Source organism: Trichechus manatus, unplaced genomic scaffold (genome assembly GCF_000243295.1).
Source record: "Trichechus manatus latirostris isolate Lorelei unplaced genomic scaffold, TriManLat1.0 scaffold00024, whole genome shotgun sequence".
Lineage (NCBI taxonomy): Eukaryota > Metazoa > Chordata > Mammalia > Sirenia > Trichechidae > Trichechus > Trichechus manatus.
In genome coordinates, this window is record NW_004443960.1 from 17,516,723 (window position 1) to 17,540,793 (window position 24,071).

Here is a 24,071-nt window from a genome sequence, read left to right on the forward strand (position 1 = left end):
TTTTTTTTTTGTCAAACAAGCCTGTAGGCAGAAAGAGTTTTGATGATCTCTGAAAATCAGTGGCTTGATGCCACTTCTAAAGGGATGGAGTTACAAAATGAAGTTAATGAGGGCAAAGATGGTGAATGGGACACACCGGCACTGTGGTGATTATTCCAGCCTGAGTGAGTACACCCGATTCATAAAGCAAACATTCCAACAAATGCAATTTTCTATACAAACACATAGTAAATACATTTTCTCACCATAAACATGAAAAAGCAGACTCTGCAGGAGTCCTAGCTTTGAGGTTAATAATTACATTCCACTAGAATAGCTCCATTTAAAAAGAAAATAATACAGTAAACAGACCTGCCAGCAACTCAATTTCTTGAAGAAAAGATACAGAATAGGTAAATGTCTAGCTTAAGCAACAGCTTTGTCCTACCTGGTTAGTGTTCATTGGTTTTTTGAGGGTTTTTGTTTCCTTTTCTTTCTTTTTTTGGTGCCTTTGTGATAGCTTATTTATAAATGTTCTTCAGTTTTTTCCCTTATCTTTCCAATGACAACTAGCCCAGGGCTTTGTATTCTCAAAACCACTTGTATTTGTATCAATAAACTTTTCCTGCCAAGTAAATTTTACAGTGGCTTGTGACCTATGATTTTGATCACAGTTTTAACCAAGACTGAGTCAAAATTTTGAAGCTTACAGTGTTCTGTTTCAACATTGCTGTTATTACTCTCATCAACATCTTCATTCCCATTGGATTATCACTTAATCACTTCAAATGTTCTATTGCATCAACCCTCAATGCTGTTGAGAATTGTAAAATCTTGTCCCTTCATCCCACCTGCCAGATAACCAACATGGATCAGTTCTGAGTCAATGCTTGCTCTTCTAGCACAGCAACTGAGCATAGCTGGAGAAAAATGACACCAGCTGGCTCTCAGCACTGCTCACGAATCGATATCCGTCAGTGCCCGCTCTCATTGCCCGTGTCTACCATCCAAGTTTTTACCTCCCTCCTCAAACCTTCCGTGATAACACCTAGTGGACATCGGAGGCATTCACTTAGAAGAGTCAGGTGATTGGAGGGTGGGAAGGAAATCCTCCAACTTCCTTATGCCTGGGAGCATATTTTCATCTGCACACATACTTTTTGTCTCGTCTCAGTTGGAAGAAGTGTTCACGCCGTTACCCACAGCTCAGCCCTCCATCTGTGCTTTGGTACCACCCAGGATCCTGCTCTGTCACTTGTTTCCTCTCTGACATCTTTAACTTCTCCGCTGGCTTTGCCCTGCAGACACTCTGTGGTCTGTCATCTTAGGGAAAACCTCTTGTAGCCCCTGTCCATCCCTGTTCCCCTCTCAGCCAAGCTTCTGGAGAGAACACACTACCCTTGTTCACACCACTTTCATTCCATTCGCGTATCAATGCCGTGAAGACTACCTTATCGCTCCAATGAAATCATTCTGTTATGTTCAGTGCCGGGAATTGTTTTAAATGCTGGGCCAGGCATGGTTCCAGGCACTGTTCTGGGCTCCACCTAGAGTGAATGTTACTGTCTTTCAGTCAGTTGCGCAGTCCAGAAACCTGGAAGTCATCCTACATGCTTTCCTTTCACTTTCCATGATCCCTACATTTGTTTGCCAGTCCCTGTAGATTCTACCTGCTTGTCGTCTCTCGTAACCACGCCCACATCCTAATCTTCATGTCTGTTGCCTTAGATCAAGCCCTTACCACTCTTTGCTGATGACTTGTGGCCTCTTAATTGGGGCAGATGTCCTTCCAGACCATCTTCCACATCTGCCACAGGAACTTGTCTAAAATTTAAATCTGACCACACCATGCCATGACTTGCAGTGTTTTTTATATTTTTCATGATAAATAAAACTCTTTAGCATATAAGCCCCTTCACGCTCCAATCCCTGTCTGTTTTTCTAACTTCATCTCATACCATTCACCTAAATCATCCTAACGGCAAACATTTATTGAGCTGCTCTGTATGTGCCGTTCCCTGTGCTAGGTGCTTTACTTTCCATTTAAACCTCATAGCAACACAATGAGGATTTTGCTTGCTGTACAGATGAGGACATTGAGGGTTAGAGGGCTTAGGAAGTTTGCCCAAGTGGCAGAACCAGACTAAAACTCTGGTCTATTTGACACTTGAGTACAAGCCCTTAAGCGCAATACCAGGATGCTTTAAAGTGTGGACTGGGAGCACATCAAGAGTACATCGGAATCTCCTGGATGTTTGTTAAAATGTAGATTCCTGGGCTGTGTCTCAACCTGATGAGTTATATTCCTTGGGGGGCAAGTCCCTGAGCTCTGCATTTTAACAGCCTCTGCACCATTTCCCTGTACTCTGTACTTACAGGGACATGAAACTTGGCCTCCAGTGCACCTACTGTTACGCTCCTCCGCGCCTTTGCACATGCTGTGCCTCTCACCGAAACATCTCTGCCTTCTTTCTACGCACCTCTTTATCTTTCGAGACTCAGCCCAAGTGGCCCCTCTTCTGGAAAGCCTTCTGTAATTCCTCAGGATAATTTAGAAGCCGCTTCTCCTTGTTGCTCCCAGAGCTCTGGGTACAGCCCCTACGGCAGCACTTTCTCATCTAATAACGTTGGTTTGCTAGTCGTCTCCCTTGCCAGAACATAAGCCCTCTGCCCTGTTCAGCTGTCCCTGCTGCACGTTGTACAATCCCTTGTGTAGCTGTACCCACTAAATGTTCATCTAATTCACTCCTAGCTTCTTCACCTTACTGGGTCATACCTTTCCAATAGGCCCCTCTTGGTAAATGTTGCCTTTTAATTGCTGCTTTAGCTAGGAGCATGTTCAGCTGCAAGTAACAGGAAGCCTGACTAATAATGGCCTAAGCAATGAAGGAGACCTGGTGGTACAGTGGTTAGGCGCTCTGCTGAAAACCAAAAGGTTGGCGGTTTGAACCCACCAGCCTCTCTGTGGGAGAAAGATGTGGCAGCCTGCTTCTGTAAAGATTTACAGCCTTGGAAATCCTATAGGGCAGTTCTACCCTGTCCTATAGGGTAGTCGCGAGATGTTTAATTATCTCAGAGGTATGAAGGTGAGCAGTCCCAAGTTGGGCGAAGGGCTCCACTCTGCCAACAAGGATCCAGGCTCTGCTTGGCCTTTCTTAGAATGTTGCCTTTGTCGTATACAAAGAACAGCGACTTTCACTTGTTCTTAGATTAATGTTCATTTAACGTGCATATAACAGATTAAATTCCTGTAAACAACCCAATTTACAAATTTAGGTAATTAAAAGGTTGTAAACATTTTAATCTACATTTACAAATTTAATATGTCTGATTTTCTTTATCACTTCTAATGCCAAACAGGACAGAAATTTTTCTAAGCACCTAAGCAACTCTTAGAAATCTAATGAATCAAACTTACAGATGTGGTTAATCACGTCATTTTAAAGAGTTCAGTACTCTTTACAAACTTAATCAAATTCTCTTATGCCTTTAAACATAAAAGCACGAGTCGATAATCAATTACATATTTCAAATTGAAATCACAAGGTGAAACCAACAAATTCTCAAATATGCTAGACTCTCTTAAACATTACAGCGGCTTTAAATTACAAACATACCAGATTGTCCTGAAGCTGACATATTTTCCCATACTTCTACATAATCATCCCAACTGTATACCTTTTGTGGCCATATGATGAAAAAGTTTGTATCTTTTCCATCAAGTTTAAGTGAACCCCTAGAAGGTTTCATTGGGGGGTAAAAAAAACAAGCAAATAAATAGAAAATAAATAATAATCAAGGAAATGCAAACAAAAATAAAATCATTTTAAATATGTATAAGATTGTTAATACCTATTATGATTTGAATTGTATCCCCTAAAAACATAGGTTGAAATCTTTATCCCCAGTACCTGTGAACATGACCTTGTTTGGAAATAACGTCTTTGAAGATGTTATCAGTTAGGTTAACACAAGGTCATACTGGAGCAGAGTGGTTCCTAATTATATGTGGATTGTCCTTATGAAAGAGGAAAGGACACCCAGAGACAGGGAGACAGAGGAAGGACGCCATGTGATGCTGCAGCTGCAAACCAAGGAATGTCTGGAGCTAACAGAAGCTGGGAAAAAGTCATGGAACTATTCCTCTCTCAGAGCCCCCAGAAAGAATCAACACAGCCCATACCCTGATTTGGTCTTGCCTCCAGAATTGTGAAGCACTAAATTTCTGTACTTACAAGCCATTCAATTTGTGGTATTTTGTTATAGCAGCTCTAGGAAACTAATACAATTCCCTAGAGAAACAATAGGCAGTTTCATTATCAGCAGTGTCAATTGTTGTAATCTTTTTTGAGGAAAATTGGACAGTGTCCAAATTTTAAATTATGTTTTCCTTTGACAGAAAAATCTCACATCTAAGAATTAATCCTACAAAAACACCCTTATTCAGATCAGTGGTATATGTATAAGGATGTTCAATATATAAGGATGTAGCATTGTTTTTCATAATAACAAATTGGAAACTACTCAAATGCCCATCAGCAGTACACTGGTTAAATCAATGTAGCACATCCATATATGTACCAGTGTTGAAAGAGGCCCAAGATTCAACACCTAGAACACATCCTGGCTTATAGTGGCCCCCAAAATTATGAAAGAATGAATAGATAAAGGGTTAAGAGTAACTTGCTGAACTGTAATGTGATATAATAGCACTTTCATTCATTCACTCAGTGAGTATTTGGGGTAGGATGATGAATGCAAACAGACATAGGTCCTGTCCTTATAAAACATACAGTCTACTAGAAGAGACAGTCACTCATTTTTATAAATTTCAAATCAGGGTAAAACTGATCTGCACTGTGAAGAAAAAGGAAGCAGTGTTATATATAAGGATTTATACTTGGGTGATTTGGCCTAGTCCGGGAGATTTAAAATAAATAAGCAAGTTGGTGTATTATATGCATATGTTAGTGAATGCATGGAAAAAAGATTTGGTTGGATCTATGCCAAATCTAACAATGGTTTAGAACTGGAATGGGATTAAGTGTGACTTTCACTTTCTAGTTAAGATATCGCTACATGATTTGAAATTTTCTCACCATAAGCATGTATTGCTTTTGTTATCAGACAAAGCTAAAAATGTTTATATTTTAAATCCAAATAAGCAATTTTCATACTATATTGGTGATTCTCAAAGCAGTGGGAGAAGGGGGTAAATTTACCTGCTTATATGAGAGGAAAAAAAAAGTGGTAGAGCTACAGCTGGTATGGTAAGCAAAATTCTGAGATGGCTCCCAAGATTCCTGCTTCCTAGTGTACACATCCCCCAGTTATTCAAATAAACATTAATCTTGCTGTGAAGGGATTTTCCAGATGTAATTAAAGTCCCTAATCAGTTGACTTGAAGTTGGGGAGATTATCATAGGTAGGCCTCACCTAATAAGGTGAGCTCTTAAAAGAAGTCAGAGATTTTAAGCAGAAGAGACTCTCCTTGCTGGCCTCTAAGTAGCAAACTACCATGTTGTGAACTTCCTGTGGAGGAGGCCATGTAGCAAGGACCTGAGGGTGGCCTCTAGGAGCTGAGAGCCATCCCCAGCTAACAGTAAGAAAATGGGACTTTAGACCTACGAGCACAAGAAACTGAATTCTCCCATCAACCAGTGAGCTTGAAAAGAGACCTCCAAGCCTCAGATGAAACTATGGCTCTGGCTGACACCTTGATTTCAGCCTGATGAGACCATGACCTGGACTCCAGATGCACGGTAACTGAGAGATGATAAATTTGTATTGTTTTAAGCCACTAAGTTTGTGGTAAATCTGTTATGCAACAATAGGAGATTAATACAGTGGGCGTAAAACCAAAGTCGTTGCTATAGAGTTGATTCCGACTCATAACGACCCTATAGGACAGGGTGGAACTGCCCCATAGGATTTCCAAGGAGTGGCTGGTGGATTTGAACTGCCGACCTTTTGGGGAATCAGAATTGCTTATAACTGCAGCCTGACTTACTTTGTGCTCCAGCCTGATACTAAGTAGTTTAAAAAAAAAAAAAGTTAAAACCTGTTATAAAACCAAAAAAAATGTGGCCGTCGAGTCGATCCTGACTCATAGTGACCCTGTAGGACAGAGTAGAACTGCCCTATAGGGCTTCCAAGGAGCACCTGGTGGCTTCAAACTGCCGACTTTTTGGTTAGCAGCCATAGCTCTTAATCATTATGAAACCAGAGTTTCCGAGACCTGTTACACTACCTGATAAATAACTGAATAATGCACTAAAACTTGTGCACACTAAAATTTTATTCCATCAGTATTGTCTTACCCAGAAACTTTATTTTTTCTCATCACTGCGAAGTGACTGTGTAATTGCCTTTAAAACATTGACCTTTCCAGAAATAGTTTTATTGGTCTTTCCTTTAGGGATGTAACTAATACAGCCCATGAACATTTTCTGACTCTTTCCCAGCGAGAGTTCTTAGCTCAGGGAGTTAAGTAGAACTTGTATGGCATGTTCTTTGGGTAGGCTCTCCAGCAAGTCAGCTGTGATTGTCTAGAAACCTGGCAATGGTCCTCCACCTCACTGAACATTAGAATCAGCTGGAGGGCTTTAGACCTACTGAGTCCCGGGCTCCTGCCCCAGACCTGTTGAATCAGAATTTCTGGGGTGAGGCCTAGACATTGGTATGTTCAGAAAGTTCCCCCAGGTGATTATAATGTGCAGCCAGGATGAGAAACTTCGCATTTACAATAGGGCTTCTCAAACTTACATGTGTCTACAAGCTACCCGGGGATCTTGTTAAAATGCAGACTTGGATTCAGCTGGTCTGGGGTGGGGCTGAGGTGCTGCATTTCTAACTCCCAAGTGTTGCCGATGCTGCTTATGAGTAGGAAACGTTTATGGGATTCCTCTTCTAGCCAGGTACCCCCTATCTGGCAGTCTTACCTTCATGCCCATCCCTGTGGCTACATGGGATGGTTCATCTTCCCTGTGTCCCCTCTTCTGCCCTCTCCTCATGTTCTCCTCCCTTTTTGCTGTTAGCATCTTCCCTTAACCACCCTCCCCACTTTCTTACTCCCTTGTAGTCATCGTAACATTTGGGCAAAATCTGCAGTTGTGTCCTCTGGGGAGAAGAGTCTCAGACACGCCCATACAGCTTTCATGCTTTCATGCAACAGGCCAGTCACCTCTTGTCCATTTTTAAATAAGATGGTTCACATTAAATATTCACTTGGAATGACAAGTTGTTTTTCATTTCTGTAAACCACCAGCCAAAATAAAATTTGAGACTTTTATTCAGAGAGAAGGAGATTACATCACAAACTGCAATTAAGCATGGAATTGAGATTTTTCCCTCTCCTTTTAGAGTATGAAGCAGAGATGCCTCCCTTTCCAGAGAGATACAAAGTCAAACGAGAAGCTGTGATGAATGTGAGTATCATCCAGGTTTTGACCTAAGTGAATGGCTCTTCAGCGAGAAGAACACTGACAGCAGGTGACCATCAGACAGTGTCATGAGTTAGGGAAGGGCAAAGGGGAAGGCACAGGAGCTAGAATCTGAAACTTGGTGCCAGACCTAGCTCTGCTACTAACAGCCTGACTTAAAGTGCATCATATAACCTCTCTGAGTCTTAGTTTCTGCATCTGTTAGTGGAACAGATAATCCTCAACTAACTCGCAGGGTCTCTGTGGGGCTCAAATGAGATCCTGGATGAGAAAGTCTTTCACAGTGGATTCCGTACTATGTCGATGTCGGGGTAGTTGCAGACAGAGCAAGCTTCTCAGTGCATGCCAGAGTGGAGAAGATGAAGACTGCCAAGGACAGAAGGCCAAGGACAGGGCAGTCAGGAAGGGAGGCCCTCAGGAAGTGCACCTTGGAATACAACAGGGACCTAATGGAGTGTAAAATAAAAAAGTGAGGCCCTGAGAGATAAGGGGTCTTGAGTGGGGTCACAGGGCTGGAACTAAAACCCCTGTCTTTAGATTTCTAGTCTGTTACAGCAGCTGCCTCTGATAAAGATCCTTGTGTCTATGAACTTCTTGTTCTGGGATTGTTCCTCTTCTTGCTTTATGGATGCAATACTTTCTCCAGTTTCTCTGAAGATACTAATGACAGTTCTCTTCCCTAAACTATTCATGCTTCTCCCAGGGTCAGTTGTTCTGTTTGTATATCTTGATTTTTGTCTTTTATGCGCTTGATTTTCTTTATCTGTTTAGAGAGCTTGGATTGTTTATTGAAAATTAAAAATGGGGGCCTAAGTGGATTTTTCTACATAGTTGGTGAAGTTTTCTTCTGCAGTTGTACATGTGGGTTTGTTTTCTGGATAGGTCTCTTCTATGAATAGAAGCTCCTGGGTAGTAGTTGTCCCCTGGAAGACTTTTCTTCAGGGAGAGCACATAGGGAGTTAGTAGTTTTGGGTTGGGCACCCGTACCCCTTGCCATTGAGTTGATTCCAGTGGCAACCCTATAGGACAGAGTAGAACTGCCCTACAGGGTTTCCAAGGCTATAATTGTTATGGAAGCAGACTGCCACATCTTTCTCCTGTGGAGCAGCTGGTGGGCTCAAACTGGCGACCTTTTGGTTGGCAGCTGAGTGCTTAACCACTGCACCACCAGGACTCCTTTTTGATTGGGCAAGGGTCTCCAAATAAACGGTCAGAATCAAAGCATACTTTGAGTCTACATCAGGGCTTTTTGTTTTTTACCCCCTTTTGGCCACCCTAAGTAATTCTACTCCTTCCCAGACTGTTTAATTGGTTCACAGAAGAGTCCTTCATTGGGCGTGGAGTAGGCGTAAAACGCTGCTGTGAGTTTAGCTTCGTGTGTGTTGAGAGGGGCAGGAGTGGGAGGAGGGAGAACGTAGGTGCTAGGCCAGTGAAGCCCAGCCAGATTTTCACTTAACCTCCCGTTTATCATTCTGTTCTCATTGCCACCCTCTGTGATGCCTGTCAACTCTGAGCATTGAGCCCCTTTGGCATTCTGGGGGGGAAGATCGCCTCCTGTCCTCTGGGGCGGTTTCTTCCTGTATACTCTGGGCTGCTACTTCCCCTTCTTTCTTACTTGTCAACAAGTTCTATGCCTGTTTGTTTTAGAAATGTTTGGAAATCTCTCATCCTCTGTTCGTTCTCCTTTTCTTTTCTCTATTAGGGGTTTATTCCTTGGCTGCCATTTTATAGGTGTCTTGAGAAGAGAGACAAAAGTTTGTACTCATTGTGCTGCTGAATGTAAAGCCTCATAGAATTTTATTCTTTTGTAAGTTATTTTTAAAAATGTCAATTATTTATACTGTTTATATCAATTGACCCCCTGTTCCCTCCAGGTTTCACCAGTGGCAGAAACGGTTTTCCATGGCTTCCATAGAGAGCACTTTTTTTCAGTTCCCCATTTCACCACAGTCTCACATACACCTTGTCCTCAGGTGAAATCGAAAACAATTGATTCAAAAACATGTAAGTAAAGAAGTGAGATTTCATCTTTTGTAGTTTTTGGCTTATAACATTGCCAAACCACAGAGGAGGATGGGAGTGGGCAGATAAACCTCAAGAAGAGCATATTCCTTGGAAGGAGCAATGGTGGGGTCAGCCCCAGGGAGACAGGAAGCAGACGTTCAAATACTGCAGCACTCTCCTTTCGGCCCCTGTACTGCTGCTTTCTCAGAGCTGGTGGGCCTGGCCATGGGTGGGACCTGGCCTACATCCTTGGCAGACTGCAGAGGATTAGAGGGACTGTTATGGATTGAATTGTGATCCCCAAAAAGATATGATGAAGTCCTAACCCCTGGTAGCTCTGAACGTGACCTTGTTTGAAATTAGAGTATTTGAAGATGTTATCACTTCAGTTAACATGAGGTCCTACTGGAGTAGGATGGATCCTAAACCATGGGAGTGCTGTGCTATAAGAGAGGAGCCCCAGAGAGACAGGCAGGTGGTCACGTAAAGGTAGAGCTACAAGCCACGGAATGCTGCCAGAATCTGGGAGAGACAAGAAGGGATATTCCCCTAGAGACTTTGGAAGGAGCATGACCCAGCTGGCACGTTAATTTGGACTTCTAGCCTCCAAAACTGTGAGACAATAAATTTCTATTGGCTAAGCCACCCAGTTTATGGTATTTTGTTATGGCAGCCCTCAGAAACGAATACAGGAACACTTTAATACAGCCCAACTCAGCAGTCTGGAGTAAAAGGTAACATTTAAGGTCATATTGGTCGTTTGTAAATGGATGATACCTTTTTTGGTTCACCATCAAATGCTTCTCCCAGATTAAGTTTGGCCATTTGGGATTTTCAGTGGGATTTGTTTGTTCATTTTAGGTTCTCCCAAAGACTACTTGGAAACTTTCATCTTTCCAGTTCTGCTTCCTGGAATGGCTAGCCTTCTTCACCAAGCAAAGAATGAAAAATGTTTTGAGGTCAGTTGTTTTGTGGGGTTTCTTTATTTTTAAATTCTCAAGAATTCGTTTTTGTCAGATGGTAACTCATGATCTTAGTGCTATCAAGTTTTAGTGCTCAAACTGATCTCTCTGGGGTAGGACCTGTATTTTGGGTCACTTACCCAACTCCAGCCACCATGTCTAGTGGTACACACACATGCACTGCTATCTCTCTGGCCGCTCAGGCTCTCGAGAGGTTTTCTGCGCTCCTCGGCCTCCCTGCCTGTCCTCCTCCTGTGCCATTTGGCACTTGCCACATTTCTTGGTTCTTCTCCCCCTGTTTATTACATGCACCTGTTAAAGCTCTCTTTACCTTGTATCTGACTCCGGATTGATCTTCCCACCTCCAGCCTCTCCCTACACCGCTTCATGCCAAATGTCATGTGTGTCACTTGCTTCAGGAGAGGCCTGGCATGCAGTCAGTGCTCAATAAATACAGCCTATTATCGCATAGCAGCTAGCTATCTGTTTAAACCAACTGCCAGTTCTGGGGCACCCCCAGGGCTCCCTCTTTTCTCCAGTTCACAGGATACCTTGGGTGTGTGTCTTCCCTGTAGTTTTGAATGCTAGGATTTTGAATGGCGCACATGAAGAGAGTGAAATAACAAGAACGTTTAATATTTCCTAAGCACTTGCTCTGTGCCAGGCACTTTGCTAAGTGTTTTCTCATCCATTACTTCATTTAGCCCTCACAACAGCCCTATGAGGTTCCTCCTGCTGTTAGCATATCCATTTTGCAGATGAGAAGACGGAGGGACAGAGAGGTTCAGAAACGTGATCCAGGGTGAACAGCAGAGCTGGGATTTCAATCCAGAGTGAACAGCTTAAACAGTCATAAAGAGGCTGGCAGTAATGACATATCAAGGGTCTATAAAAGCATTCGTGGTTAGTGGTATCACCTGCTTGGTTGCCCGTCGGCACAGGGTCCCTGTCTGAGAAGAACTGTGTACTGTCCTGATGGTACTTTTATATACTTAGAATACAAAGTTCTCACCTGTTGTAGCAAACACTCAGTTTTTCTTTAGCACTGCCTTGCCATTATGCTGCCCTTCCTGCCTCTCAACCACCCTACATTGGCCCTCCCCCCGTCGCCTGCCACTTGATCCACTCAGCTCGCGTTCCTTCTGACAGGTCTCACCATGATAGTTGTGTGTTTAGTTGAGGCAGAAATGAATTACAAGACATTGATCAGAATTTGGGCAGCAGCCCTCCTGTGAATGGAGCTTTGGGGTACACCCCTGGGCCCCGGTGCACCAGTTGAGAGCCATGGATCGGCACTAGGAAGCCGAGACCCCCAGCCTGGGGTCTTTTCCCTCCTTCATTCTATTCTCTTCTCCCTCTGCTCTCCTTCCTGCGTGGTACCCTCCAGCCAAGCAAAACCACTCAGAGTTGCCTGTTCCAACCCCGCACTTAACAGCCTCTGGGGCTATGTTCCTTATTTTATTAAGGGGGGAAAAGCCTGGAGCTCCTCTTGTCTATACGTTTAAGTTCTACTTGTTTTTCCAAACTCAGCTCCACATCTTACCTCTCAGACCTTCAGCTCCTTGCTGGGCCCAAACTGGAAGTAACTGATCCCAACTCTCAGATTTCAGAGTATTCCATCTGTTCCTCATCTTAGGGCAAATTTAAAGAAAAACTATTGTGGTAAGATATCTATAACAAAACGTTTGCCATTTTAACCATTTTTCCGTGTACAATTCAGTGACATTAATTACGTTTACCGTGTTGTGCCACCATCACCACTATCCATTTCCAAATTTTTTCCTTACGTTTAACAGAAACTCAATGCCTCTTAAGTAATAACTCCCCTTTTCTCCCTCCCAACCATCCCTGGTAACCACTAATAAACTTTGGTCTCTATGCATTTGCCTATTCTAGATATTTCATATAAATGGGATCATATAATATTTGTCCTTTTGTGTCTGATTTATTTCACTCAGCATAATCTGATTTCCAGATTCAGCCATGTTGTACTATGTATCAGGACTTCAGTTCTCTCTATGGCTGAATAATATTCTATCATATGGTTATACTACACTTTGTTTATCCATTTATCTGTTCAGTTATTTCCACCTTTTGGCTATTGAATAATGCTGCAATGAACATTGCTGTACAAATATCTGTTTTGAGTTTCTGCTTTCAAGCCTTTTGGGTATATACCTAGAGTGGTATTGCTGGGTCATAGGGTAATTCTGTGTTTAACTTTTTGAGGAAAAGTTAAACTGTTTTCCACACCGGCTGTACCATTTTACAGTCCCGCCAGCCATGGATAAGGGTCCAGTTTCTCCACATCTTCACCAACACTTGTTATTTTCCCTTTTTCTGATAATAGCCATCCTCCATTGCCCATTGCCATTGAGTCAATTCCAACTCATAGTGACCCTGTAGAACAGAGTAGAACTGCCCCATAGGGTTTCTAAGGCTGTGATCTTTATGGAAGCAGACTGCCACATCTTCCTCCCTCGAAGCAGCTGGTGGGTTCAAACTGCTGACCTTTCAGTTAGCAGCTGAGAGCTTAACCACTGTGCCACCAGGGCTCCATAGCCATCCAGTGGAGGTGAAAAATGGTATCTAATTGTGGTTTGATTTGCATTTCCCTAGTGACTAATGACATTGATCATTTTTTCACGTGCTTGTTGGCCTCTTTAGTGAAATGTCGATTCAAGTCCTTTGTACATTTTTTTTGTTGAATTGTTTGTTTTTTTGTTGCTGAGCTGTTGGATTTCTTTATATATTCTGGATACTAAGCCCTTGTCAGATATGTGGGTCTTAAATATTTTCTACCGTTCTGTAGATTGTTACTTCACTTTGTTGATAAAGACCTTTGATGCACAGAAGTTTTTAATTTTGATGAAGTTTAATTTATGTACGTTGTCTTTTGTTGCTTGTGCTTTATAGTTTTATATCTAAAAATCCACTGTCAAAAACGAGGTCCTAAAGCATTACCCTTATGTTTTGTTCTAAGAGTTTTATGGTTTTGGTTCTTACCTTTAGGACGTTGATCCATTTTGAGTTAATTTTTGTATATGGTGTGAGGTATGAGTTATTCTTTTGCACATGGACATCCAGTTTTCCCAGCACCATTTTTTGAGGAGACCATTCTTTCCCCTGGACCCTGGTGGTGAAATGGTTAAGACCTCGGCTGCAAACTAAAAGGTCTGCGGTTTGAATCCACCAGCTGCTCCTTGGAAACCCTCTGGGGCAGTTCTACTCTGTCCTTTAGAGTCTATGAGTTGGAGTCAACTCGACTGAAACAGCTTTGGTTTTTTTTTTTTGGTTTATTCTTTCCCCACTGAATGTACTTAGCACCTTTGTTGAAAATTAATTAACCACAGATGTATAGATTTATTTCTGGACTTTTAATTCTATTGTATTGGTTTATATGTCTATCATTATAACAGTACCAGACTGTTTTTTTGATAATTATAGCTTTATAGTATGCTTTGAAATTGGGAAGTGTAAGTCCTTACTTTGTTCTTCTTTTTCAAGATTGCTTTGGCTATTCAGGCCCTCTTGAAATTCCATATAAATTTAAGGATGGGCTTTTCCATTTCTACAGAGAAGGTTGTTGGAATTTTGATAGGGATTGTATTGAATCCACAGATTGCTTTGTGTGGTATTGACGTCTTAACAATATTAAGTCTTCTAGTCCATGAACACGGAATATCTTTAGTCTCTTTAATTTCTTTCAGCAATGTTTTATAGTTTTCAGTGTACAAGTCTTTCACCTCTCTGGTTAAATTTATTCCTAGGCATTTTATTCTTTTAGACGCTATTGTAAATGGAGTTATTTTCTTAATTTCATTTTCAGATTTCTTGTTTCTAGTATGTAGAAACCCAACTGATTTTTGTGTGTTGACCTTGTACTTTGCTACCTCACTGAATTCATTTATTAGCTCTAGTAGCTTCCTTGTGGATTCTTTGGGATTTTCTGTATATAGGATCATGTCCTCTTCAGTTAGGCATAGTTTTATGTCTTCCTTCCCAATTTAGATACTTTTTATTTATTTTTCTTGCCTAGTTGCTCTAGCTAGAACTTCAGTACAATACTGAATAGCAGTGGTGTGAGTGGGTCTTGTTCCTGATCTTAAAGGAAAAGCTCTCAGTCTTTCTCTGTTGAGTATGCTGCTGGCTGTGGCTTTTTCATAAATACACTTTGTCATATTGAGTAGTTTCCCTTCTATTCCTAGTTAGTTGAATGTTTTTATCATGAAAGTATGTTGAATTTTGTCTAACGCCTTTTCTGCCTCAATTGAGATGATAATGTGGTTCTTTTCCTTTGTTCTGTTACGTGGATTAATTTTCCAGTGGTGAACCACCCTTGCATTCATGGGATAAACCATACTTGATCATGGTGTATAACCCTTTTGATGGTTTTGGATTGAGTTTGCTAGTATTTTGTTGTGGATTTTCCCATCTATATTCATAAATGATATTGGTCTGTAGTTGTCTTGTGGTATCTTTGTCTGCCTTTGTCATCAAGGTAATGGTATCAGAGTAACTCATAGAATGAGTTAGGAAGTGTTCCCTCTTCTATTTTTTTTGAAAAGTTTAAGAAGGATTGGAGTCACTTCTATAAATGTTTGATAGAATTCTCCCAGTGAAGCCATCTGGTCTGGGAATTCCCCAATGAAGCCATCTGGTCTGGGAATTCCCCAGTGAAGCCATCTGGTCTGGAAATTTTTTATCGTCGTTGGTGGTGGGTTTTCAATTACTGATTCAATCTCTTCACTTGTTATGGGTCTATTAGGATCATCCATTGCTTCCTGAGTCCATTTAGGTAGTTGATGTGTTTCTAGGAATTTGTCCATTTCATCAAAATTATCTAATACAGTTGTTTGTAATGTTCTCTTATGATCCTTGTTATTTCTGTAGGGTCAGTTATAATGTCTCCACTTTTTTTCCTGATTTAAGATATTTGTATCTTTTCTCTGTTTTGATTTTCAGTCTGGCTAAACATTTGTGAATTTTATTCATCTTTTCAAAAACTCAACTTCTGGTTTCGTTGGTTCTATGGTTTTTCTGTTCTCTATTTCATTTATTTCTACTCTGATCTTTGTTATTTCCTTCCTCCTAGTACCTTTGGACTTAGTTTGATCTTCTTTTCCTAATTCATCAATTTGTAGAGTTAGGTTTGAGTTTATTTTGAGATCCTTCGTCCTTTTTTAATGTAGGTGTTTACTGCTATAAATTTCCCTCTGAACACTACCTTTGTTGCATCCCGTAAGTTTTACTATATTGTACTTTCATGTTCATTTAAGTAAGTATTTTCTGATTTCTTCCCTGACCCACTGGTTATTTAATAGTGGGTTTTTTAATCTCCACATATTTGTGTATTTTCCTTCTGTTATTTCTAGTTTCATTCCATTGTGGTTGGAGAAGATACTTTGTATGACTTCAGTCTTTTTAAATTTGTTGAGACTTCTTTTGTGACTTCGTTTATCCTGGAGAACAATCCATGTGCACTGGAGAAGAATGTGTATTGTGTTGTTGTTAGGTGGAGTGTTCTATATATGTCTATTAGTTGTAGTTGGCTTATAGTGTGTTCAAATCCTCTGTTTCCTTATTGATCTTCTTTTTAGATGTTTTATTCATTATTGAAAGTAGTATATTGAAGTCTATAACTATTATTGTGGAATTATGTCAGTGTTTACTTCATATATTTTAGGAAAGACATTCTTAACCCAGAAATAGACGTAATTTTATATATGTCTATATTCTCCAATATTTTAAGTTCCTTGAAGACGTATTCTGTATCTGATTTAGTTTTGTATCTCTGCTCCCAGTGCCTAGCGCATGATGAATGTATACCTGGCCCTTAATAAATGTGGAATTAATGAGTGAATGATTGAATATTAGGGGATACTGCTATTTGCATGTTCTTGGCCAAAATCCAGCTCTCTTTATCTGGAAAGGCTGTGCTCTTGGACTCATCCCTGGAGGGATGCCCTGGAGGGGTGACAGAAGAAGAAGACATCCATCTATTACATGAGATAAGTCAACCCAGGAGATCAGTAGGTGACAAATGAAACAGCCTAACCACCCTCACATATTAACTATGCAGTTAATTAGTAAATCATGCTTCGGTTTGTAGCATAGTAGTTAAGAGCAAGACTCTGGAGTCAAAGTTGCCTGGTTTTGAAGCCCATCTCCACCCCAGCTGGCTGCACAAAGTTGAGCTAAGTTGCTTCATCTTTCTGAGTCTCCATTTTCCTATATATAAAACGAGGATGATCTTAGAACGTGCTCATAGAGGTATCATGCTGATGAAACGAGGTCATCCATGGAAAGTGCTTAGGGCAGCCAGTCCCCGGAACATAGGAAGTACACAGTATATGTTAACTTATTATTTACCATTAGTATTACTGTGCCACTTATGCTCCCCAGGTAGGGTGGGTTACACCCGTTACCACAGTGGCCTCACTCTTAGTCTTTGGCCACTGGACCCCTGATTCACCACTTGATCTTGGCTCCCAGAAAAAACAGATCCAATTCCACAATTATTTTGTGGGGAATTTTTATTTTATTGATAATTTTATGTGGAGGTGGGAAGAAGACTTTTTTCAAATCCTATCAAGAAGTATTAATCCTCTCTAGAAGCATCCCTGTTCTTTCCAGGTACATACTACTCCCTCCCCATACAGCCTCTCCAGACCCCTCTGTATCCTGAGTAATTCAGCTCTGGCCTTCAGCTTTCATGGTCCACTTGGCAAAGCAAAAGGCTAGCATTCTGTTTACCCCTTGTACTAAGCCTGGGGCAAAGTGGGTACATCCCACCTTCTTTGCTAACTGCGTGGTAAGGATCAGCATGAATCCAATTCCCAAAGTGTGGAAATGGATCCAGTCCTCACCTTCCTACGTCTTCATTCTCGTCACCAGCCACCCAAGTGGCACACTCTGTCTCTCTGATCCTAGCCACCCAGAGCTTCTTTCAGACTGCCAAACAGGCTAATGCTAGCCCCTGCTGCCCCTGTGGGTTTATTAATCCACTGGAACAACTCACAGAATCTCCCAGAGAGCATAGCATGCTTGCAGTTACAACTTTATTACAACCGAAAAGGATACAAATGAAGAGACCCATAGGGTGAGATCTGGGAGAGGTCACAGCATGGAGCTTCCATGTCCCAAGGAGGGATGTTACCGTCTCCTGTGCATGGCCATCAACCAGGAAGCTCCATCTGAGCTTTAGGGCTCAGGGCTTTTATCAGCCTCACCGCTTGGCCATGATACCATGATAGATTATATCATGCTGCATGAGCGTTAGGCAGCATTGGGCCCCCAGGTGGTCCTTTTTGGCCTGATCAACCCCATTTATTATCCGCAGGTGTTGGTATAGCTTGACAGAACCAAAAACAAAGGTCAAATTGCTTTCTGAAAGATAATTCCAAACCTTGCACCCCTCCTTCCTTAAAATTCAGTTCATCTACCATCTATAGACCTTGGGAGTTAAGGTGGGATTTCACACCTTTGCTGTATCAAAGACAGGATTGTAAGATTCTCTTCATTGCTCTGTCACAAATACTTGGTTTGAAGAGACAAGCCTGGTGAATTCGAATGTCATAAACCTCAATCCCACCTCTTCCTCTTGATTTGCTAGTACAGACCCAGCTGTCCTGAACCTGAAAAGACCACAACGATTAGATCCCCTTTTTCATTAACACTAGGGGGCACTCAGTTGAAGAGGACTACAGATGGAAAAAGCGGGTAGAGTAAATGTCAGCAGTTCACATAGTGGCGATCAAATCCAGGTAATCGCTAACCTCTCATCTGTGATTTGACTACTGCTTTGATAATATTAATTGTATTAATAGAGAAACTATTTTGTTTACTAGTTGCCCACTTCATGTCTGCACTGGTCCAAGTGCCTTACACGCATTATCTCATTTCATCCTTACAACAACCCTTGAAGCCAGAGCCTGTCATCAACCCTCTTTACAGAGGAGGACCCTAGAGCTCAGAGAGGTTGAGCATTACATAAGATCACCCAGCTACTGAGCACTGGAGCACATCTTCAGTCAAGGCCCAGCTGATCCTAGAGCCTGGGCTTTTATCCCTCCCCCAAAAATGGGAGCTAGAGGTTGTCCCCTGGGTAGCTCTGGGAAATACTGGTTTTTCATTCAGAGCTGTTTTTCAAGAGAGCAGATTACTGTTTGGCTTAGGTTATAAAATCTAAAATGCTTCTAATTCTTGCCTGTTTTTCTTTATTGGCTTGTTCAACTTACTGTAACAACTTCATTCTTGTCCACTGTCCATACCTGACCTTCCTCTTCTGGATGTTCTGTTAAACCTGTGCAAGGAGTGACCGGGTAGAATGAGAGTGAGGCTGGGGGGAAGGTGGAGAGTGTTGCTGTCTGCTGGCCCGGCCATTGTCAGATCGCTTTGTCTCTCTGGCTTCAGTTCCTGCTGCTAAATGAGAGAGACCAGACAATCTCGCAAATCACATTTGGAGGATTGTATTTTTTTTTTTTTTAATCTTGCTATTGGCCACAGTATATTCAGTGTGTTGTATGTTTTATTAGATTGAACAAAGGATGGAATATAATGATTAAACAATGAAAGGAGCACAATGGAATATCCTTTGTTTGAATATATGTAAAGAATATCTGCAAGCAGGTTAAGAAGTAACCCAAGTTCAGTTTCTTTCGACAAACATTGGTTAAGCCCTACTATGTGCCTATCACAGTGCCAGGCCCTAGGACACAGAAAGGATAAGATGCAGTCCCTGTCTTCAATAAAACACAGACCAGTGGTAAAGCCTTCAGTAGGAGAAGGTCAATGACAACAACGGGCTCAAACATACCTACTATTACGAGGATGGCGCAGGAGCAGGCAAAGTTTTGTTGTTGTACGTGGGGTCGCTATGAATCAGAGCTGACTCAGTGGCATTTAACAGCTTTAACCAGTTAGTTTTTATTTACCTCTCCCTTTGTGTCTGTTCTTTTTTGCTCCTCTGAAATCAGGCTGGATGAGGAGAAATGGCAAGAGTGGAGCTGGTGCTGAGAATTCCCTTCTGTATGCTAGGGCACCTCTATTACATTGTGCAGCTTCATTCTCATTTATTCAGCTGCTGTTCTTCTAATTTATACTCCTTCAGAGGGTACAGAAATCAGCTCAAAGGGCAGTAATTAAGACTTTACATTGAGCGTGGCATATCTAATGTTTGCCCGTAAATAATTTTGTAATGAGGGGGGCTAGAAACAGCTCCTAGCCTCCAGGCAGTGACAAAATGCTTTTAAAGAATCAGAGAAATTTCTGTTTGTTTTAGAGATTAATGAGGCATCTTGTGCCAACTCATATTTCGTCTTTGACATCCCGCAGATGAGCTGCTGCTGGGACTAAATGACAAAAAAAAAAAAAACAAAAAAAAAACCTCAAAGCCATTGCTGTTGAGTCAATTCCAACTCATAAAAGCCCTATAGGACAGAGTAGAACTGCCCCATAGGGTTTCCAAAGCTGTAATCTTTACAGAAGCAGACTGCCACATCTTTCTCCTGTGGAGCTGCTGGTGGGACTGCTAAGTGAGAATGGTCTAAACCACAAATGCTGCAGGGCGATTGGATGGAGCATGAAAGTTTAAATTTCATAATGAACAATCAAGGCGTGGAGAACATGTGGGTTCTTAAAACCCTAAGTTGATACACTTTAAAGGCAGCCAGGGACTCCAGGATTCAAAATTCAGCTTGGCCACTTCCTTGCAGTATAACCCTAAGTAACCTGTGAGCCTCAGTTTCCTCAGCTGGCAAGACTTTGCTGAGAAGCTCTGTATTTTGAATTCTGCAAGGTGCCAGGTGGGTGTGTTACTATGAATTTTTCTCATTTCGTGACTCAAGCTTTCTCTTTTTTCCCCTAAATTTTATTTATTTTGTTGTTACCATTAAGAATATACACAGCAAAACATACACCAATTCAACAGTTTCTACATGTACAATTTAGTGACCTTGATTATTCTTTGAGTTGTGCAACCATTCTCACCCTCCTCTGAGTTCTTCCTCCCTTGTTAACATAAACACACCGCCCCCTAAGGTTCCTGTCTAATCTTTCGAGTTGCTGTTGCCGTTCGATCCCTTACAGACGGTTCTTAAAAGAGCATAATGCTCAAGGCAGACCTTTTTAATTAGTTAAGCTAAACTTTTGTTTGGTTTTAAGATGACTTCAGGGGGTATTTTTGGTATAAGGTTTAAAGATTATCTCAGGGTAATAGTTTCAGGAGTTTATCCACTCTCCATGGCTCCAGAAAGTCTAGAGTCCTTCAGAATTTGAAATTATGTTCTGCATTTTCCCCCTTTTGATCAGAATTATTCTCTGAAATCTTTGATCAAAATGTTCAGTAGTGGTAGCCAGGCACCATCCAGTTCTTCTGGTCTCCTGGCATAGGAGGCAGTTGTTCATGGAGGCAGTTAGCCACATATTCCATATCCTCCTCCTATTCCTGACTCTTGTTCTTGCCCTGTTGTTCCAGGTGAATAGAGACCAATTGTTGTGCCTTGGATGGCCTCTTGCAAGCTTTTAAGACCCCAGGTACTACCCAACAAACTAGGAGGTAGAACAGAGGCACTAACCACATTATTAGGCCAGTTAGCTGGGATGTCCCATGAACCATGATCCTAAACCTACAAAACAAGGAACCAATTCCCATGAGGTGTTTGGTTGTACATGACCAGCCTCAGCAGCTACTCTTTTTTTGGTCATTGTTGTAAATATATCTACCACACAACTTTTGTCAATTCAGCTTTTTTACAGTTGTACAACTTATTGACAGCAATTACTACAATCAGCTGTGTAACCCTACTCTTAATCAATAAGATTTTTCCATCACTATTAACTCCTCTTTTCCCCCTCCCTCAGACACTTTGTAACCACTAATAAACTTTAGTGTCAATACATTTGCCTTTTCTTGTGTTTTCATATAAGTGAGGTCATACAGTATTTGTCCTTTTGTATTTGACTTATTTCATTCAGCATAATGTCTTAAAGCTCCATACATGCTGTAGCATGTATCAAGACTTCATTTCTCCTACTGGCTGAGTAGTATTCCACTGTATGAATGTACCACATTTTGTTTGTTCATTCATCTGTTAATGGGCATTTAGGTGGTTTCTGCCTTTTGGCTATTGTGAATAGTGCTGCAGTGAACACTGGGGTACAACTCTCTGTTTGAATCTCTGCTTTCAAGTCTTTTGGGTATATACCTATAATTGCTGGGTCATATGGTAATTCTATTTTTATTTTTTTGAGGAACTGCTATACTGTTTTCCACAACAGCCATACCATTTTGCATTCCCACCAGCAGTGGTAAGTATTCCAATTTCCCCATATCCTTGCCTACATTTGTTATTTTCTGTCTCGTTTTTTGTTGTTGTTTGTTTGCTTGTTTGTTTTTTATCTTAGTCATCCCAGTGGGAGTGAAATGGTATGTCGTTGTGGTTTTGATTTGCATCTCTCTGATGGCTAATTGACGCTGAGCATCTTTTCATGTGTTTGGTGGTCATTTCAGTGTCCTCGTTGGTGAAATGTCTATTCAAGTCCTTTGCCCATTTTGTGATTGGGTTATTTATAGTTTTGTTGTTAAGTTGTCAAAGTTTTATATATATTTTAATTATTAGATTCTTGTTGGATATGTGGTTTCTGAAGATATTCTCCCAGTCGGTAGCTTGTCTTTTTACTTTTTTGGTAAAGTCTTTTGATGAACAAAAGTTTTTAATTTTTCTGAGGTCCCATTTATTTATTTTGTCTTTTGTTGTTTGTGCTTTTATTATTATGTTAGATAATCCATTGTTTAAAACTAGGCCTGACAGTGTTGCCCCTGCTTGTTCTTCTAAGAATTTTATGGTTTTAGTTTGCACGTTTAGGTTCTTAATTCATTTTGAATTTGTTTTTGTGTATGATGTGAGGCATGGAGCCTGTTTTATTTTTCTGCATGTGAAAATCCAATTTTCCCAGCACCATTTATTGAAGAGACTCTTCTTTCCCCATATAATGGACTTAGTACTCTTTTAAAAGTCAGTTGACTATAGATGTGTGGGTTTATTTCTGGACTCTCAATTCTGTTTCATTCTTCTATGTGTCTGTTGTTATACCAGTACTAGGGTGTTTTGATCACTGTAACCGTATAGGATGTTTTAAAATCAGGAAGTGTGAGTCCTCCTACTTTGTTTTTCTCTTTCAAAATGGTTTTAGGTATTTGGGGCCTCTTGCCATTTCATATAAAGTTGAGGATTGTTTTTTCTATTTCTGTAAAGAAGACTGTTGGAATTTTGATCGAGATTACCATGAATCTATGGATCACTTTGGGTAGTATTGACATCTTCACAATATGAAGTCTTCCAATCCATGAACATGGAACATCTTTCCATTTATTTAAGTCTTGTTTAATCCCTTTCAGAAGTGTTTTATAGTTTTCATTGTATAGGCCCTTCACGTCCCTCATTAGATTTATTCCTAGGTATTTTATTTTCTTAGATGCTATTGTAAATGGAATTATTTACCTAATTTCCCTTTCAGACTTCTCATTGCTGATGTATAGAAACCCAGCTGATATTTGTTTGTTGACTTTGTGCCCTGCAGCTTTGCTAAATTCCTCAATTAGCTCTAGAAGTTTTCTCGTGGACTCTTTGGGATTTTCTACATATAGGATTGATACGGTCAATAGGGTCGCTATGAGTTGGAATCGACTCGACGGCAACAGGTTTGGTTTTTTTTTTTTTTGGGAGGATCATATTACCTGCAAATAGAGATAATTTTACTTTTTCATTTCTAATCTGGATACATTTTACTTCTTGTTCTTGATTTATTGCTCTGGCTAGGACTTCTAATACAATTTTGAATAGAAGCAGTGCTAGAGGACACCCTTGCGTTGTTCCGGATTTCCAGGGAAAAGCTCTCAGTCTTTCTCCATTAAGTGAAATGTTGGCTGTTGGCTCTACAAATATGCCCTCAAATCATATTGAAGAATTTCCCTTCTATTCTAATCTTCTGTACAGTTTTTATCAAGAAATGGTGTTGGATTTTATCAATTCCTTTTTCTGCATCCATAGAGATGATCATGTAGTTCTTTTCCTTTGTTCTATTGATACAGTATATGATTTATTTTCTAATATTGAACCATCCCTGTGTTTCTGGAATAAATCCCGCTTGGTCATGATGTATGACTCTTTTAATATGCTGTTGGATTCTCTCTGCTAGTGTTTTGTTGAGGTTTTTTGCATCTATATGCATAAGAGATACTGGCCTGTAGTTTTCTTGTGGTGTCTTTGTCTGGTTTGGGTATCAGGGTTATGTTTGCTTCATAGAATGAATTAGGGAGTATGCCTTTCTTCTCTATCTTTTGGAATAATTTAAACAGTATTGGTGTCAATTCTTCTCTAAGTATTTTGTAGAATTCTCCAGTGAAGCCATTGGTCCAGGGCTTTTTTTGTTGTTGTTGGAGGTTTTTGATCACTGATTTGATCTCTTCCTTTGTTATGGGTCTGTTGAGACTTTCTGTTTTCTCTTGGGTCAGTTTGGGTAGTTGTGTGCTTCTAAGAATTTGTCCATTTCATCTAGGTTATCCAGTTTGTTGCCATACAGTTGTTCATAATATTCTGTCATAATTCTCTTTATTTCTATTGAGTCAATTGTAATATCCCCTCTTTCGTTTTTTATTTTGGTTATTTTCACCTTTTATTTG

The 24,071-nt window shown here is 40.7% G+C and overlaps 1 protein-coding gene across 1 annotated transcript in view; it reads left to right on the forward strand.

Annotated features, from left to right (window-relative positions):
* IQCK (IQ motif containing K) overlaps nt 1-24,071 on the forward strand; it is a 109,205-nt gene that overhangs the window by 2,442 nt on the left and 82,692 nt on the right. The window contains exons 2-4 of the mRNA XM_023728511.1: nt 7,342-7,406; nt 9,296-9,425; nt 10,287-10,384. Coding sequence (XP_023584279.1) covers nt 7,342-7,406; nt 9,296-9,425; nt 10,287-10,384 — 293 coding nt within the window. The remainder of the gene's footprint in view (nt 1-7,341; nt 7,407-9,295; nt 9,426-10,286; nt 10,385-24,071) is intronic.